Raw genomic sequence first — 16,767 nt, 5'->3', positions numbered from 1 at the left:
TTCTCTATACTGCTAGACACGTACAGTAATTCTCCCCAATTTATTTTAATGCCAAAAAATAAAAGTTATTTAAAGATATTTAGCCTTTTATTGGATCTCAAGCTTGTTTGAACTAAACTGAAGTAATCTTGACTACAGACCTGATCACAATCATCCTTAAAACCTCAAACATGTGTAATCCAACAATATGAACTCTTCGACGTGTAATTAAAACCCTACAAATTCCTTAAAATCTTACAGAGAACATATTATAGTGTCCTAAATGGTAGCTAAAGCCATGTTCTTTATTGTGCCAGTAAATATGGTGCAGAGTGAGAGCTCCTGCTTTCAGCCTGTAGTCACTCTGCTTGTGACCGGATCAGCTGACTCAGACTTGGCAGTTATGTTGGATTTTTACCACCAGCACATGATTATCTAATGCAAGTGAACTCTTCATGAGCTGGAATGGAGTAAAAAAAATGGAATCCAGGGCCAGTACAGCTGTATATTTTGTATCATTTATTTACAAAAAAACAGAAAAAAAACATGGTTACAATGTAAAAAAATTAACCAAGACGAAAATGTGGGGTCAAACGGAGGAAACGCGTCACCATCTCTCATGTGACACGGATTACGTCACGAAAGCATCATCTAATTACAGCTTTTTTAAAAAAAAGGGAAACAAAACTGTTTTTACGGTTACTGGTCTAACAGATGATCGATGTTGCAGTCTGCATCCTCCAAAGTTTAAAATCTGCGTACAGCTCTTCCTCTTTCGCTTCCTGTCGGGGCTCGTTCTCTCGCGGCGCTTTCGTCTCGGTGTGTTTTTTTTGTGTGCTCTAGAACTTGAACTCTTTGTATTTCTTGGCGCCGCCTCGTGTGTCCTGTGGTTGGGCCTTCCTCTTCTTTTGCTGTACGCGGACAAGAGAGCAGAGAGAGAGGTGGGGTAAAAAAAAAAGAAAAAAAAAAAGAAGAAGTTATTAATATTCAAATGTCACCCAAAGAGAGAAACGGAAATGACAGTAAATCACAATGCAGTAACAGCCTCCTTTATAATCCATAAATGAAACACTTGGAGTCATGTTTTGTTGTTTGTCACGTTGGTCTTTAATGAGACTAACTGTGTGATTTCTAATGATGCAGCTGGTTGTCTGTTATTGATGTTGATGAGCCAAGAATAAAGTCCATACATTGAAGTTTGATCCCAACTATGATTTAACTAATAGAAGCCCAGCTGAGACTTAAGAACGAACCTTTTCATTCATTGTAAAACTGATTTTCGGTTGATTTCACTGCCGTCTTTTGTTGTAGAAACTGTGTACAACTTTAAAAGCTTTCACCATATGAATCTTATAACTTCTAAAACTAAGTGTAGATCTTTTTTTATATCAAGACTACAAAACCTTCTGCAGTCAGGCTTCAGAAGAGCAAACGTAAACTCTTTCAAGAGCTGGGTATGAACTGAATTACTGGAGTGTTTTGTGTAAAAAGTGAATTCGTCTGCATGAAGAAGGGCGATATATCTTGTGTGTGTACCTTCTGTTTGGCAGCATGCTCAGCCACCATGTCGCTGAAGTCCTCTTTCTCCACCTGGGCCTGCTGTTCCCGGACGTGCTCCTCGTACTTCTGCGTCATGGCCATGGGGTCCAGCTCCAGCTCCTCCGGAGCCAGGGCCACCTCTACGCCCTGGGACTCCTGCCCGCCGCCCGCCTTACGGGCTGCCATGGCCTGAAAGCAGCACAGAGGAAGAGGTTTAAGCAATGGCCGCAGACAGAACATGGCAGTGTTTGAGATCATTTGCACATATACACACACACACACACACACACACACAACAGAGCGGTCTTACCCCCGACACGTCGTAGATGTGTGTTGAGGCCATCATGGCGGCTCCTACGGGGCCAGTTCTTCTCTCTGGGAGCACCGTGAACAGCTGTGGCGTCTCGTTTCTATGAACACAAGAGCACGGTCAGACCCAGAAAACACCAGAATGTTTGAGCTTAGTTTAGACATCTCAAATTTTTTATGAAATATGACATGGTTTAGAACTGATAATGTCTCTAAATGATACTTCGGGCTTTGATATTAGCTCTTAGCTAAAAAGCACATTTTTAATTGACATTGAAATGCTGCACTGTTTTTTTTAAACACAGAATTTTGGCACAGTTGCAGATAACGATCAGGCTACATTAATATTATACTATTAGCAAGTTCAAAAGTCAAAATGGATCACAAAACAAGTTCACAAATTTTTGTTCATGTTTATATCTAACGAAATATTCGGCTTCCATTTTTGTTTGTATCAGCCTTTCAAAAACAACAATTCCACTGCTTTCTCCTGCACACAAAGGGAGGCATGCACTAATGAGCAATACTCATTTTAAGAAAGATGATTTAGTAAAAGTTAAGACTAACTCATTGAAACCGATTAATCCCTTCATTTAAATTGAGAATTTTGTATGAGATTGATTTTTAAAAAGGTCAGATGAAAATATGACTACATTCGAAGCTTCATTCGTAAAAAACAGAAGCTTCAAATGCAAAAAAACAACAAAAAAAACATTCAGTACAGCTCTACTAAAAACAATTATAATATTCAAAATACAACTGTGATTCCATTAACTTATGAAGATTTGAAGGGTGTAAGGCCTTTATTTCTACAATTTGGGGCAGTAAAGAGTAGTTTCAGTCAGTTTACTTTTTAGATGAACTATGTAGCTCCATTTATACAAAGAGATGTTTGTGTAAATGCTCCATAAATGTTATTCTCAGCTCTTTCGATGAACCCATTAACCGTAAATGAATTGTCAGATTCTCCCGTCTGTTTTCTAGCGTGCGGGGTTATCAACACAGCAGGATCTGTTCTATTGGGAGTAAATTGGAGATTCAAACAGCGACATCGCCGTGACAATAACGAGCGACACTCACCCATCCATGGCCTCCTCGATTTTCTTCTTCCTCAGCTCGATCAGCTCGGGGGTCTCCATGCCGGCGGGTACTGATGAGAAGCCTCCAGGGGTGATCAGCCCACTGAAAATAACGCAGTACATGATGAGTTTATCCATGCGTTTCCATCTCCATGAACGCATCTTTGTGTGCTTCTATGAATATTAAGCGCCTGTGGCTTTTGAGAGTAATCTGGAACGTATAGGCAGAAAGGGCCCGACTCATTCATGCATACAGAAAAAGCAAGCAAATGAGACATGAGGACGAGGACGAGAACATGCATTCAGCGGTCGTTCAACAGCCTCCCATTTCTGTTCCTCGATATTTATATTTCATGACTTCTTGTTTCCAAGTGTTGACCACACTCTGCAATGACCAAGTACCTGTCTGCTGGTGTGGCGAATCCGGTCTCGTCTGGTTTCTCCTCGTCGCTCTCCTCCTCCTCCTCTTCCTCCGACGACTCCTCATCCGAAGGCTCCAGTTCTCCCCACGGTGCGTGGTCCACCTCCTCCTCCTCCGCTTTGGCCTGATCACATATTCAACAGATCATTAGACATATATACTAGACATGTTCGCCCCCAAGGTATACAATTAATTAATGTCATCAAAGGTGAATACTTTGATGACAATTTGAAGAAACATGATCCCGTACATTGTAGAGTATATACTAGTAGATTGTAAACGTTTCGTGATTCTGATAAATTGAAAAAAAATGATTTCCTACCATCTCCTGTGTAAGATTTTGATAATGATGTTTACTTTTCTAGATTTATTATATTCAGTTAATGTATTTTAACTTTTAAAATAAGCTGAACTATTCTAGCTTCAAATAGGACAAACGGATAAAGAATTATGTAGCGTTCACATTTCAAAATCATTTCAAAAAGAAGAGGAAGCACATCTTTCGTATACATGATATTTACAGTTTCTGCAAAAATAAAACTACAAGAAGCCTGCAGTTATATATGTATTTGTGTGTGAGTGTGAGTGTGAGTGTGTGTGTGTGTGTGTGTGTGTGTGTGTGTAAGAGGCTGTGTAGTCCTGACCTGGAAGTCTGCAGCGTTGGTCCCGAACACGTCGCCGTAAAGAGGTTTGCCCATCTCATCTACCGGCGGCTTCCCCCAGCCTCCAGCGTGGTAACCGAACGTACAGTTCTAACAGAAAGAGGAGCGAGAAGATGAAGAAAATAAAATAAATAGAACATCTTTGTTGTTCTGAATAAGCAGAATAATACATTGGAATATTATTATTATTATCATTATTATCAAGCAGGTTAAAAAAAGTAGGAGTAGTTGTCTTACGTCTGGGATTGGGGAGTTGAGTCCGGGGATCTTGAGATTGGGGTAGGAGGGAGGGGGGCCGTACCTCTGCATGGCTATCAACCAGGGGGGGGGCACCTTGTGTGCATTCTGGGGAGGAAGGAGAAGAGACACCGGCATCGTGAGCTCACTGAACAGCAATGTTTCCTCACTTTATGTTTTAAAATACAGTACAGAGTGCTCCTTGAACGCCAAAACAATTCTATTTGCATCCTTTGTTTTAGAGCTGGCTCCAATTTAAGTAAAAAAAAATAAAAAATAAACACAAAAGCTTCCCAGGTATATTTTTTATATATTTGTTTGAGATTCATTAATGTGACTTAACAGTAAGGAGAACAACACAATTAGACACAAGTGGAACCTCATACTAACACTGTATAGGGTCACATTTGTGTAGAGAAATGGTAACTTGTTTCAGTGCTTTGCTAACTTGGTAGTTGTGGTTATGCTGCGTTTGGCTCGGTAAGTTCACACGGAATAATAATGTTGGTGGATCTTACGGGTCCGACTGGCATGCCCAGAGCGATACGCAGCTCATCAGACAGATCGCCCGGCTTCTTCTCTTTCAGACGAGTTTCAAATTCTTTCCCCTGCAGAGACAGAAAAAAAATAGTGGGTCACTATGTGGGCCTTTTTTTTTTTTTAAAGCAGGACTGACTTTTCATTTACAGAAAGGGTGATTGTCTTAGAACAATATATAACAAAATGTTCATCCCCATCGGATAGGAAGAAGATTTTACAGAAAGGTCATAGAAGGATCGAGCACCTCGTAGTAAAGGTCTCCGTGGATTGTGAGCTTGGGTTTGATCTGCCATTTGAAGAAGGCGTCGTGGAGCTTCTGGTAGTCGATGTCGATCTTTCCCATCTTGGGACGAACCTTCTCCCTCATTTTGGTTTTCATGGTTTTTGCGTCCTCCTGTTAACAGAAAATGAAGAAAAATGAAGAAGCCGTGTCTCCTTGAAATATGGATCATCTGGGGAAAAAAGAACTAATGTCACTCTGGTGTCCCACCTTCTCCTGCAGGGCCTCCCTCATCTCCTGGATCCCCGTCTTCTTGATGAAGTCGGGCAGCTCAAACGGAGGCTTCTCTATACCCCTCTTGCCCTGCAGATACTTTCTTTTGAAGCACCAGTGGCGGGGCACCGGCACCGTGTTCCTGGTGGCCTTCAGGTGGACCAGCAGCTTGGGCTCGTGGGCCGTCACATCGTGCATCTCCACTACGTCTGGACGAGCCACCAGCTGGAGCAAAGACGCAGGAAGAGAAATGGAAGGTTAAAAACGAAACACCATTATTCCGACCAATAATAACGACCACTAGCCTTAATGTACCTGTTTGAGCTCAGCCACAGTCAGCCTGTTCATCCTCCTCAGCTTCTTCTTTGAGAGTTTAGGTACATCTGGTCTCATATCCTGTACATGAAACATATTTGAAATCACTACATGTAAACACACAGGATTTTGTTTTATTCTTTTCCATTTCCATAACGGTAGAAGGGCTCCATACATCATCACTGTCGTCGCTGTCTTTCTTCTCGTCCTCAAAGCCCTTTTTCCGCAGCACGGCCGTCTCCTGTTTCTCCGTCTTCTCGGGCTCCTTCTCCTTCTCTTTCTTCACGTCATCGGTCAGCTAGGAGAGACAAGGAAATGACTGCGTTACAGCAAAACAAATGCCATAATACACCTGAAAGCAATATAAAAACACTGGTCGCCCGAGAACAGCAAGTCACTAGGGCTCCGTAGTCACCTTGAACGCCTCGAAAATTCTCTTGAAGAAGATGTAGTTGGGGTCGTAGATCTCCGGCTCCTCTGTGATGTACTCGATCTCCACCTCGGGCTCTTTCTCCTTCTCCTTCTCTTTGTCCTTATCTTTATCTTTCTCCTTCTCCTTCTCTTTGTCGCTGCCATCCTTCTTCTCCTGCTCCTGCTGATGCTCCGCCTGCTCCTTCTTCTCCAGGGCTCGCTTCTTCTTGCTCTTCTTTTTGCGGTTTCTGCGTTTGCGGTTTTTCTGCGAGGAAGGTTGGTTCGTAAATTAAATTACTGGAGTGAAAAGAACTTATAAACGTATTTATGAAAAACATATATGTGACAAATGTCTCTTTCTGCATTAAATGCACGTGTTTATCTTGGGATAATAACACACGCAGCACAGTCAGATGTCAAAATGTGCAGTCAGTTGAGGTTTTGTTTTCTCAACAGTGAATTAGTGACAACACAAACAACTGAAATAACACAAGTGCAAGCGGCGTCGTTCTACAGGACAGATAGTTTGAGAAAAGACTTACATCTTTCTTAGAGATCTGGCTGTCATCATCTTCTGTCTCAGACATGACGGGTGCAGAGGAGTTCATGTCCGTCTCTGCTGCCTCATCATCTTCCTCTTCTGATAAGAAAGAGAACAACAACGTAAACAGACACATCTGATTATAAAAAACGGGATGCTACTTCATCCCAGCGGACAAATATTCCAGTTAAAGTTCGAGTAACAGCTGAACGGACCTGCGGGGTCGGTGAGCTGCTCCTGTCTGATCTCCTTCAGCTGGAGGATTTTCTCCAGAGCTTGAGGGATCTTGGGCCCACTGACGCTCACCTCCTCGCTCTGCCACACCTGGAATGGAAGCCAAAAATAACTTGTGACTAAGAATACAGCACAGGTAGTCTCCTGCTATCAATCAATCAATCAATCAATCAATCAATCAATCAATCAATGAGAGATTTGAGCCTTTGAGAACCCAATAAAAACCAGAAATTTGCATTGATTGTAAAGCTAATGCCCAATACATTTCTATGCTTTAACTGGACCTATAATGTATGCAAATGTGCAATCATACAAAACCAGCAATCAAGAGCAAAAAATCATGAAGGGCATAAAGACAAATTGACTTTTTGTTGTCAACACCTGAGACATGTTGCAAATATGTAAATAAGTTTTATAGATGTAGTCAATGTGATTTGGCAAAATTAAAAAAAGAATATGAAAGCTCAAGTGAAATCTTCGAAAGAACCACCATTGAACTGAAGTCAGGTCTAGCATTTCCCTACAACTTATTACACAAAAAACCCAAAAAAAAACAACACATGAGAAATCTGTCTGCTCACCTCTCGGTTATCTTCTCCTGGAGGAGGTGGCACTCTCTGTTTCTGGGTTGGCATCATACTGACACCAGGAGGCAGCGGCCCACGTGGATCCATACCTGCAAAAAGAGAGATTGCCGGTGATAAAACCTCCCCGATGATATGATTACTAACTCCAAACGTGGAATAAAAAGTCTGTCTTAAAACCTCACTGGAGTAGAGATGAAACCACTGTCACGACAACCTTTAAACAGATCCTGCATTCACATACAGCTCAGATTAAGCTTTTTATTGGTTCGATACTAGCTTTTAACAGGCTACTTTTAAAACAATCCAGCTACACACGTCGTCTCTCAACTCCAACACCAGTCTCTAAAGTTGCTAATCGGACTGTAGACAATGAGCAGCGCACGGAAAAGGAAGTCTTAGACCATACATCAGACCGATCGACGATGGTTACCAAGATTACCCGACAAATGTTTCTTCTCTTTTTACTTTGTGGCTTAGGCGGAATGAAATTGAGATATTACGATTACATATTATGGGTATGATGACGTGCAGCAGGAATAAGAAATCTTAACATGATCCCGTCATTACCAACATACCTCTCACTGCACCCATAGGAGGCATGGCTCTGGGCCCCGGACCCTGATGCATCTTAACCATCTCCTGCTGACGCTCCTGTTCCATCATCACCGCAGCCTGATATAGAAGAAGGAAGGAGATGGGACTTAAAACACGTAGTTAAAGAAAAGGAGTAGACTCAAGGGTGTAGGAACAAAAGAAAAAGGTAGAAGGGAGAAAAGGATGCGCCCTAACTGTTAAAAGGGGATTTTAAAAAACTATTATACAATTTGGAAATGTACAAAAACTCTTTCCTAAGAGTCTTTGTTACATTTGATCAAATCTCTAAATCTGACGAGGTGGACTATCTCTATCGTCTCACCCTTTCCTGTTGCTCCAGGAGATCCTGTTCATCCATGACACGGGAATCACCCTGTGATACACAGAATCAGTGAATGACTGAGCAACAGTCAGACAAAAAGTCACTTTACAGTATTTTCTGTCTGCTCTGTAGTGACTGTGACTTTTACCTTGCAGATGTCAGACAGGCAAGTGTGGCAGTAGTTGCTGTGGATCTGTCAGATTCTACAATCTAATGCAGATATAGATTTTGTTTCTGTAATTTGTGTTCCTTGCTTTGAGGCGATATTTAAGGATTTGCTTCTATAGTTATTCTTAAACCCGCCAGCTCACAAACCGATTGCATCTCAGTGTTGCGTTTGTGATTGAAAAAGAAAGCTGAAAGCATCGAGAGGAATACGTAGTCAGTAAACTTCACCTGCTGCTTGGCTCTCTCCTCCTGCTGTAACACCATGGCTGCTCTGTGCTGGGCCATCTTCAGCTGATCATCCTGCGACAGGCCGGGAGGAGGCAGACCTGGGGGCTCCATGCCCATGTGGATGCCGGGTGGAGGGGCCCTCCGGGCATCATGCTCATAGCCTGGAGCATGCCAATGCCAGGAGGCATGGGTGGCATGGGCATCGGGGGCATCGGAGGGATACCTGACATCTGGAGAGGAGGAAACACAGGAGGAGAACAGGAGGTATGAAGGTGGGAAGTGTACTCACATTGAGGCTATTAGTCAGGCTTCATTTTGGTTATTCGTCCATTCGTTGGAGAAATTAAAAACGTATTAAAAATAATACATATTCTAATTGTATTTGGCAGAAATGTACAAACGAAGCAAGGGGTTTTCCTTTAAGAGTGGAATAATGGCGCAACACCATCATTACACTTTCAAAATAGGGTGATATTTGAAAATATCATGCATTTTTAAGATTAAACATTAGGTGTTAATGCTCACAGCAGTGTGTGTGAGATCACACCAACTATATTTCCTTATAAACACACAAAAACAGCAATGTGAGAAAATGATGCATGTAATGTACGCATAAAAAGCTTCACACATTTTCAGATACGTTTCCCATTTGATACGCGACATAGGTGCTAGCCTACAGGGCAGTGAAAGGAACAGCTCCTTCCTATCTCCAGGCCTTGGTCAAGCCCTACACCCCCGCCCGACCACTTCGCTCTGCTGCCTCGGGGCGACTGGTTGCCCCGTCGCTCAGAGGTCCCTGCGGCCGATCCACCCGGTCACAGCTTTTTTCTGTCCTGGCCCCTCAGTGGTGGAATGAACTCCCCACTGACGTCAGGACAGCAGAGTCGCTGCCCATCTTTAGGCGCAGGCTGAAAACTCACCTCTTCATGAAGTACTACCCTGAGCCTTCCTCGTAGCACTTATTGTATTCGTATCAGTTCGTTGCACTTATCCTATTCGTATTAGTTTGTTGCACTTATTGTATTCGTATTAGTCTGTTGCAATTATTGTTTTCGTAGTAATTTGCTTCTGCACTATACTTTTGCTCTGGTTTATGCTTTAAGATGCTTGTTTAAGAAAGGAGATGCACTTATGACTTCTGGTGACTAGTAGTTCTCTTGAATACCTATGTTGAATACACTTCCTGTAAGTCGCTTTGGATAAAAGCGTCTGCTAAATGTAATGTAATGTAATTTACCTGGGAGCCCATTGACTTGTCATCACTGGGTTTGCTGAGGAGGATCCCAGTCTACAGAAGAAGAAAAAGAAAAACAAATGGGTGAATACTTTTTTATGCTGAAGCCTTTATTAGCAACAGTCTCCGGCAGTAGATTGTGCATTGTTTAAATAATCATATTTAGATGGTAACGGTCCAAATAGTCGACATCGGCCTCTCTTCACAACTTTGTTTGAGGAATCCAGGAGCAAGGCACTACTTTATCCCCATGTAGTCATGTGCAGTTGGCAAGGTGGACAACAATGATGTGATTAAAACAGACACCCATCACATATACAGTACCAGTCAAAAGTTTGGACACACCTTCTCATTCAATGTTTTTTCTTTATTTTTTTTTTCTACATTGTAGATTAATATTGAAGACATCCAAACTATGAAGGAACACATTATGTGGTAAACAAACAAATGCTCAACAAACCAGAACATGTTTTATATTTTACATTCTTCAAAGTAGTTGAATGAGAAGGTGTGTCCAAACTTTTGACTGGTACTAAACATCTTTGTGATGGAAAGAAGGAGTGCTGCTGAAAATAAAGTGCAGAATGGGATGTTTACAAGCAGTATATCAGAGCTAATTGGTACAAACAATGACAACTCTTGGTGAAACATGCATCCACCGACTTCCTAGTAGTAGTAGTACTCAGGAGCTCCATTCACCTGGATCATGTACCCCTTCAGTCTGTCCATCAGCTCCTCTCTGGGACCTGAAGATTGACACAAAAACACACTTAGTTCAATGAAGAAACGCAGAGTGTGCAGTGAACCACAGTCATGACACAACACTGCTGTGTGTGCAGACCAGTGAAGCCCCTGCAGCTCTAAACAGACCACCACAAGTTGTTAGCTAAGGTTACATGAGATTCCATTGGAGTAAGCTAGCAAGCTAAGGGCTAACTCAAATGGGCTACTTAGCTAAAAGGAGAAGCACTGTGGTGTTAGTGTTGCTTTGAACACGTGTTATTATTATTGGTAAGTGAGTGAGTGAGGTAATGCATGCACATAAACAAACAGCAGGCCTAGCTTTAGCCAGCAGCAACGAAATTGCTACGTTTTGCTAGCTAGCTAGCTGTTAGCATCTGGCTAGCTAGCTAGCTTGTTAGCTAAACACAGCCCCTTCCTCCGGCGCGCTCTCCCGGCTCTTTTCTCACCCATCGTCGGTGCTCCCAGCTCCGCCAGCTTGGCGTGGAGCTCCGGGTGGCTCCATGTGTTCAGAGCCGCGATAGCACTGCCTATGTCGGACGGGAGAGGTTCGGTTCCCGGCGGTCCGTCGGATGCCATGTTCAGATTCTCTCAATGAAACAACGGCGGCCTGTGGAGGACACGTGACGCGAGTGAGCGTCGCTGCTGCTGCAATGCATGACGGGAAAAGCAGCCTGCCGCACTCCCTGCTGGGACATGGAGTCTTAAAGTTGGAACGCCGCATTTACTGAGTATAGCCTCTAGATGTCCTTGTTGATAGCTTAATAATCATTCAGTATGAATGTATGACATGTTTTAAAAGCTTTGAAGTGTATTAAATATAATAAAAAATATAATATGAATATATACAGTACCAGTCAAAAGTTTGGACACACCTTCTCATTCAACTACTTTGAAGAGTCTAAAATATAAAACATATTCTGGTTTGTTGAGCATTTGTTTGTTTACCACATAATTCCATATGTGTTCCTTCATAGTTTGGATGTCTTCAATATTAATCTACAATGTAGAAAACAATAAAAATAAAAATAAAGAAAAAACATTGAATGAGAAGGTGTATCCAAACTTTTGACTGGTACTGTATGTTCATTAAATCCCAGCACTGGAACAGGGGCAAGGCTCCATAAGGACACATTGACTCTCATAATAATGCACAACAATAAGAAAACACGTTTTTATGATTAAAATAAGTCCCTACACTGCATATAAATCCATCCCAACAAAACTGAACTTCTCTGCCCCTGTATGGTCTGTGCCAAAACAACTACAGTACATGAAAGCACAGGGTGCATACAGCCCTCCCTGCTCAGTGTAGTGTGGTTTAAGACCAGCGGACATTGCGCAGACGCAGTGACAGTAAAGGGTGCACATAGATCCAGTGCAGAGAGGCAGAAGGGCGTTTGTTTCTGAAAAAGACGCGCTGGCACAGAGCAAAGGGAGGGGTTTGAACCTTCACTTAAACATGGAAGGAGAGCTGAGTTGCATGTTGAATGTCTAAATAACCTTCAAGAGGAAACATCCGTCAAGGTAAATATGAAATCCCTTCTTGATCACTGGTTTCCACTGCAGTTTGCGTCGCGCTGCAGCCAGATGCATATCTTTTAAATGCTTTTTTTTTTTTTTTTTTTTTTTACTACATCCTGGCACCAAGTTTTTTCTTTTTTCTTTTTTTTTACACTAGAAGATCTCAGAAGTCTGTGAGTCGTGTTGTGAAAACTGTAACCGATCAAGTAAAGCACTCACAACTTTCGCAACAGCATATGAAATCATGAAATCTGCCTATTACTTGCGCAAGAATCTATTGTTGGTTGCATTTTTCCTTTTCTGCTCATTGTTTACTTTGATGAGATGGATGTGCAACCAAACGGGTCGCCCAGTTGTTCCTGTTGTTGGTCAACTTGAGAAAAAAAGTTGCATTCTGACAGCTGGACACTTGTTTTCCTCTTGCGGGGACCACACCCACCAAGACAGGACTGCATGCTTATCTGTGCGAGCCACGCATGTGAAGCCAATGTTGTGCATCCTACTTTGATAAAGATCACTCCGAGAGTCAGCATTTATTGTCCTCCAAAAGACACTGTGTAGTGTCTAGTTTCTCTGCAGGTCTATTTTTTTTTCTTTTTTTTTTTCATTTCACAGTGTTTGGAATATGAACCCTGCGTGCAGAAATACACCAGAGGCAGGTCAGAGTGCTTACTCACTGCACAAACACTGGACCTCCAACACACCCACGGGCATTACTTTGCTACAAGCAGCGTGTGTTTAAGCAGATTGCTGTGTTGTCAGGAGGAAAACCACAGACACACATGAGGCCCAGACACACATGAGCAGAAAAACAGTAGTGAGACAGACTGTACTGACTTTTGGGTTGGTTTCAAAACTCCTGTGACCCCTGTGCCCCCATATCTTGCATACTTTTCATTTTACAGCTGCCTATCATGTTTTAAATTGTATAATAACAGCTGATGCCTTTTGGAGTTGTTTCAATACATGCATACACACATAAACACAATAAGTTATGTTGTGGATGCAAGCATATTATTTCCTCATATAGCTGAATTAGCTCCAGCAGAGTATTTTTCTGTATTGTTATTCAGCTCTGTGTTGTTGGTCTGTAGCTGCTGATGAATCAGTGTGGTGGCTTTTCTTTATGCGTCTGGACATGCAGTCTACTGCTTGTCTTTTCTCATTAGATGTCACTACCTGCACTGAGGTGGAGGATATATATATACGTGTGTGTGTGTGTGTGTGTGTGTGTGTGTGTGTGTGTGTGTGTGTGTGTGTGTGTGTGTGTGTGTGTGTGTGTAAGTGGGGGGTATGTAAGTGTATTTCACATGTGAGGGGGAAATGAAATATTCACTGCATCCAGATTGAACTCACGTCAGGCAGAGTGCGCCCCGATAACACGCAGCAGGGATGAAAAAGGACCACATGGTTGTGTTGTTAGTGGAATATGGTATTTTTAGTTGTTGCTTACAGTAGTGCTACAGTGGCACACATACTTTGACATTATATTTTCTTTAATAGCTGGTATTAAAGTAGCTTAAAAATGAAAAAATGCCATATACAGTGGCATACAGGTATCAGTCGAGCATTTTTGATAGTGCTAATAAGAGTTTTGGTATAAATGCTAAAGCAATACTGTTTAAAATTGCCTTATTTTGATGAATAAAAACAGCAGTACAAGAGCTTAGCCAGAATAAACAAGTCTTAAGTGGCAAAATTATGACTTAAATCAAAAACTGTCGAATAAAACAGTAAAAATCAGGCCAAACATTCAATGCTAATGTTAGCTCTCAGTTCGGTTACTAATAAGTGTTAAGTTTAGTACTATCAAAAGTATGATCTTCATAATAACACTAGTAAAAATGGTAGAATAGTAGAAATAGTTTTAGATATAGAAGTGGAAGTAGGTTGTATAGCACTAGCAGTGGTAGTGCTAGCACCACCAAGTAGCAGTAGAAGTAAATTATTAAACATAATAACCGTATAATTGTAGGGCTCTTGCTAGTGTAGTACTAGTAGTTGTAGTGCTGCCCTTGGTAGCAGCTGCAGAAATTGTAGTAAAAGTGTTTAATCATTCATTTAATTTCTCAAAAAAACCCGCTTCATCACAGTCTGTAAACCACATGTTCTGTTCTCTGGCTCTGTTAGCAGGGACATTGTTCAGCCAGTGAACTGAGATGTTTTTAATGGGTGCGGTTCACAGTGAGCTGTGGGAGCTGGAGTTCCTTTGAGTCTATGAGAGTCAAACTCCATTCTGCCTCTGTTGTGACTAACAGCCCAAACTTTGAAACAGGAAGGAAGAGCGTTCAGTACGGAGAGTTGAGGCCAGTAAAAAAAAAGAGACAGCGGAAAGATATATATAAAAAAGAAAGAGGTGTTAAAAATAAACCGTGTGTTCCCCTTCAGAAGAAAAGTGAAGAGACAGGAAGAAGATGCAAAGCAAGCGGCGACGCGGCGAACTGAGATGAACCGCGTCAGAAGCTCCAGTTCTGTCAAGAGCTTCGGTGGCAGTAATGGCAGTTTACACTTCCTCGTCGCTGTCTCTGCTTAATCGAAGAGTCGGAGAGAGAGCTTTTGCTTGTTCCGGGCCTTGTGCTGCCTTCATTGTGCATCACACGCAACCGCAACCCCTTTGCCCAATAACTACCCCCCTACCCCCCAACCCCACACACACACACACACACACACACACACACACACACACACACACACACACACACACACACACACACACACACACACACACACACACAGCACTTTGTTAATACACCTCTTTTGATTAAACATCGACTTTGAAACGTTTCTGACTGACACTGTGAACACATTCACGCGCAGTAAAAGTAGCACCGATGTGCCCATTGTGACTAATCCCTCTGCTATGCATCGCCAGCAGTCGAATAAATAGGCAGGGCTCGTTTGACTTTTAAACCCTGAATGTATGTACAGAGTGTGTATAGGTGCTGCTTTTGTCTGTGTTGCATGAACAGGTATAGAGCCATGTTGGCTTTCTTCTCTGCATACTTTCCCAGGCTCTCATTTCAACTTCTTTCTTTTAGGGTTTACCTGCTGGTTGGAGAAGGAAGGACTGAAAAACTGTGTGATTGGTTTCTCACTGGGACAAGATCTGCCTTGGAACCTGTACAGCTTCTGCATTTGAAACCCCGACAACTTGTGATTGTTATTGCATTCGAAGCATCCGGCAACAGCAGAACCACAAGTACCGCAACTAAGCGGCGGGCTGGTCAATATTTTATAGCTTCTTAATGGCCGCTGATAGTTCATTCTGATATACGATTGAACATTGAAGTCATTACCACCTTATATCAGATTTACATCGGCTCTGCTGCAGCGCTTTTAATCCAAACTGTAGCTAGAGCAGGTCACAGTTGCCCTCATTAAGTATTAAAACATCTTAACATCTTATTGTAGTTCCACACATACAAACATCCGACAGAGAGTGACGGCTGACCCTACAGTGTACTCAACGAGCTCTGGATGGAGGAGCCCATTTATGCAACCGGCATGGCCGCCAAGCTGAGGAGCCAGTGGGATCGAAATGATGGTCTGGGACAGAATCACAAGGCGGTGAAGTTTCTGGGTCAGGACTACGAGAGTCTGAAGGCCCAGAGCCTCCAGGGTCGGAGGCTGTTCGAGGATAATCTGTTCCCTTGCGCCGCGTCGTCTCTGGGATTCAACGAGCTCGGCCCGAGATCTTCCAAGACCTCCGGAGTCCGCTGGATGAGGCCCACGGTGAGAAAGGGAGGGGGGGGTCTCAGTGATTTTGCAGAAAATGTGTCTTAGTGGGGATATTATCATTAATTCAGGCTTTTGAGTTACACAAATGGAGCAACCAAGACAATTGTTGGTAATCGAATAGTTAAAACTATTAAATGTTCATCCAGAAAGTTTGTCCATCAGACATAGTAATGTTCTTGCAGGCTATTTACTTAGCAGGCCTGTGCTTTTAAAGCTCCTAAAGAGCATGCTAAATCAACTTTACATTATCTTGTATAGTTCTCTGTCAAAGCATTCGTTGTGAGGTAAATATAGGAGATAATCTGGTAATTACTCAAATTACAGATACAAAGCACACATATACTCTAGCTAAGGGACCATTTTATTTTTTGTTTAACCTAATTATTACAAATCACATGTGTACTTAAAAACAAACTGAACATATAATTAGTTTTGCGTTTAAATAAAATGCATTTTCCAGCTAGCTACAGGTTTGTAGTTGTTTCATGTCAAAGTTACCTTTTCTCTGTACGATAACACATCTTCCTCTGCTTCATTAGAAGCCTTGCTAGTTGGTGTGTTCAAGTGCTGTTGGAAACGACACCCTTTTCAATGCAAGAAGCTATGAAATGTGATTTATTTCACAATATATATATATATATATATATATATATATATATATATATATATATATATCTTTGTTACCCATTTATTTCACTAATTTGTCTGATTTTCCAAACAATATAATGTGTATAATAACAGTGAACTGTATAGTATATGTGTATTAAGGACATGTGCAAGAAGATGCTAAAGCAGATGTGGTCCTTTAACTTAACGAGTTTTAGAGAAAGCTGTGAAGTACGGACACTAACTTTCTACATGTTTGATGATT

General features: G+C 41.9%; 2 protein-coding genes across 2 annotated transcripts in view; one reads left to right on the top strand and one right to left on the bottom strand.

Moving 5' to 3' along the window:
* Positions 1 to 483: 483 nt before the first annotated feature.
* sf3b2 (splicing factor 3b, subunit 2) lies at positions 484 to 11,285 on the bottom strand. The gene is given in 22 exon segments (XM_054601346.1): positions 484 to 890; positions 1,516 to 1,707; positions 1,829 to 1,928; positions 2,908 to 3,009; positions 3,309 to 3,451; positions 3,972 to 4,079; positions 4,227 to 4,334; positions 4,745 to 4,834; positions 5,011 to 5,160; positions 5,257 to 5,484; positions 5,575 to 5,655; positions 5,750 to 5,872; positions 5,990 to 6,250; positions 6,528 to 6,625; positions 6,742 to 6,850; positions 7,342 to 7,436; positions 7,923 to 8,019; positions 8,660 to 8,796; positions 8,799 to 8,889; positions 9,897 to 9,947; positions 10,593 to 10,639; positions 11,084 to 11,285. Coding segments are annotated over 22 exon segments (2,613 nt in total). The 5' UTR covers positions 11,214 to 11,285; the 3' UTR covers positions 484 to 818.
* Positions 11,286 to 12,016: 731 nt separating this feature from the next.
* Positions 12,017 to 16,767, top strand: part of capn1 (calpain 1) — a 28,112-nt gene continuing 23,361 nt past the window's right edge. The window contains exons 1-2 of the mRNA XM_054600884.1: positions 12,017 to 12,161; positions 15,197 to 15,890. Coding sequence (XP_054456859.1) covers positions 15,636 to 15,890 — 255 coding nt within the window. The 5' untranslated portion in view covers positions 12,017 to 12,161; positions 15,197 to 15,635. The remainder of the gene's footprint in view (positions 12,162 to 15,196; positions 15,891 to 16,767) is intronic.

Source organism: Anoplopoma fimbria, chromosome 7 (genome assembly GCF_027596085.1).
Source record: "Anoplopoma fimbria isolate UVic2021 breed Golden Eagle Sablefish chromosome 7, Afim_UVic_2022, whole genome shotgun sequence".
NCBI lineage: Eukaryota > Metazoa > Chordata > Actinopteri > Perciformes > Anoplopomatidae > Anoplopoma > Anoplopoma fimbria.
The sequence above is the reverse complement of the archived record's forward strand: the minus strand, read 5'-3'. Positions and strand labels throughout refer to the sequence as shown.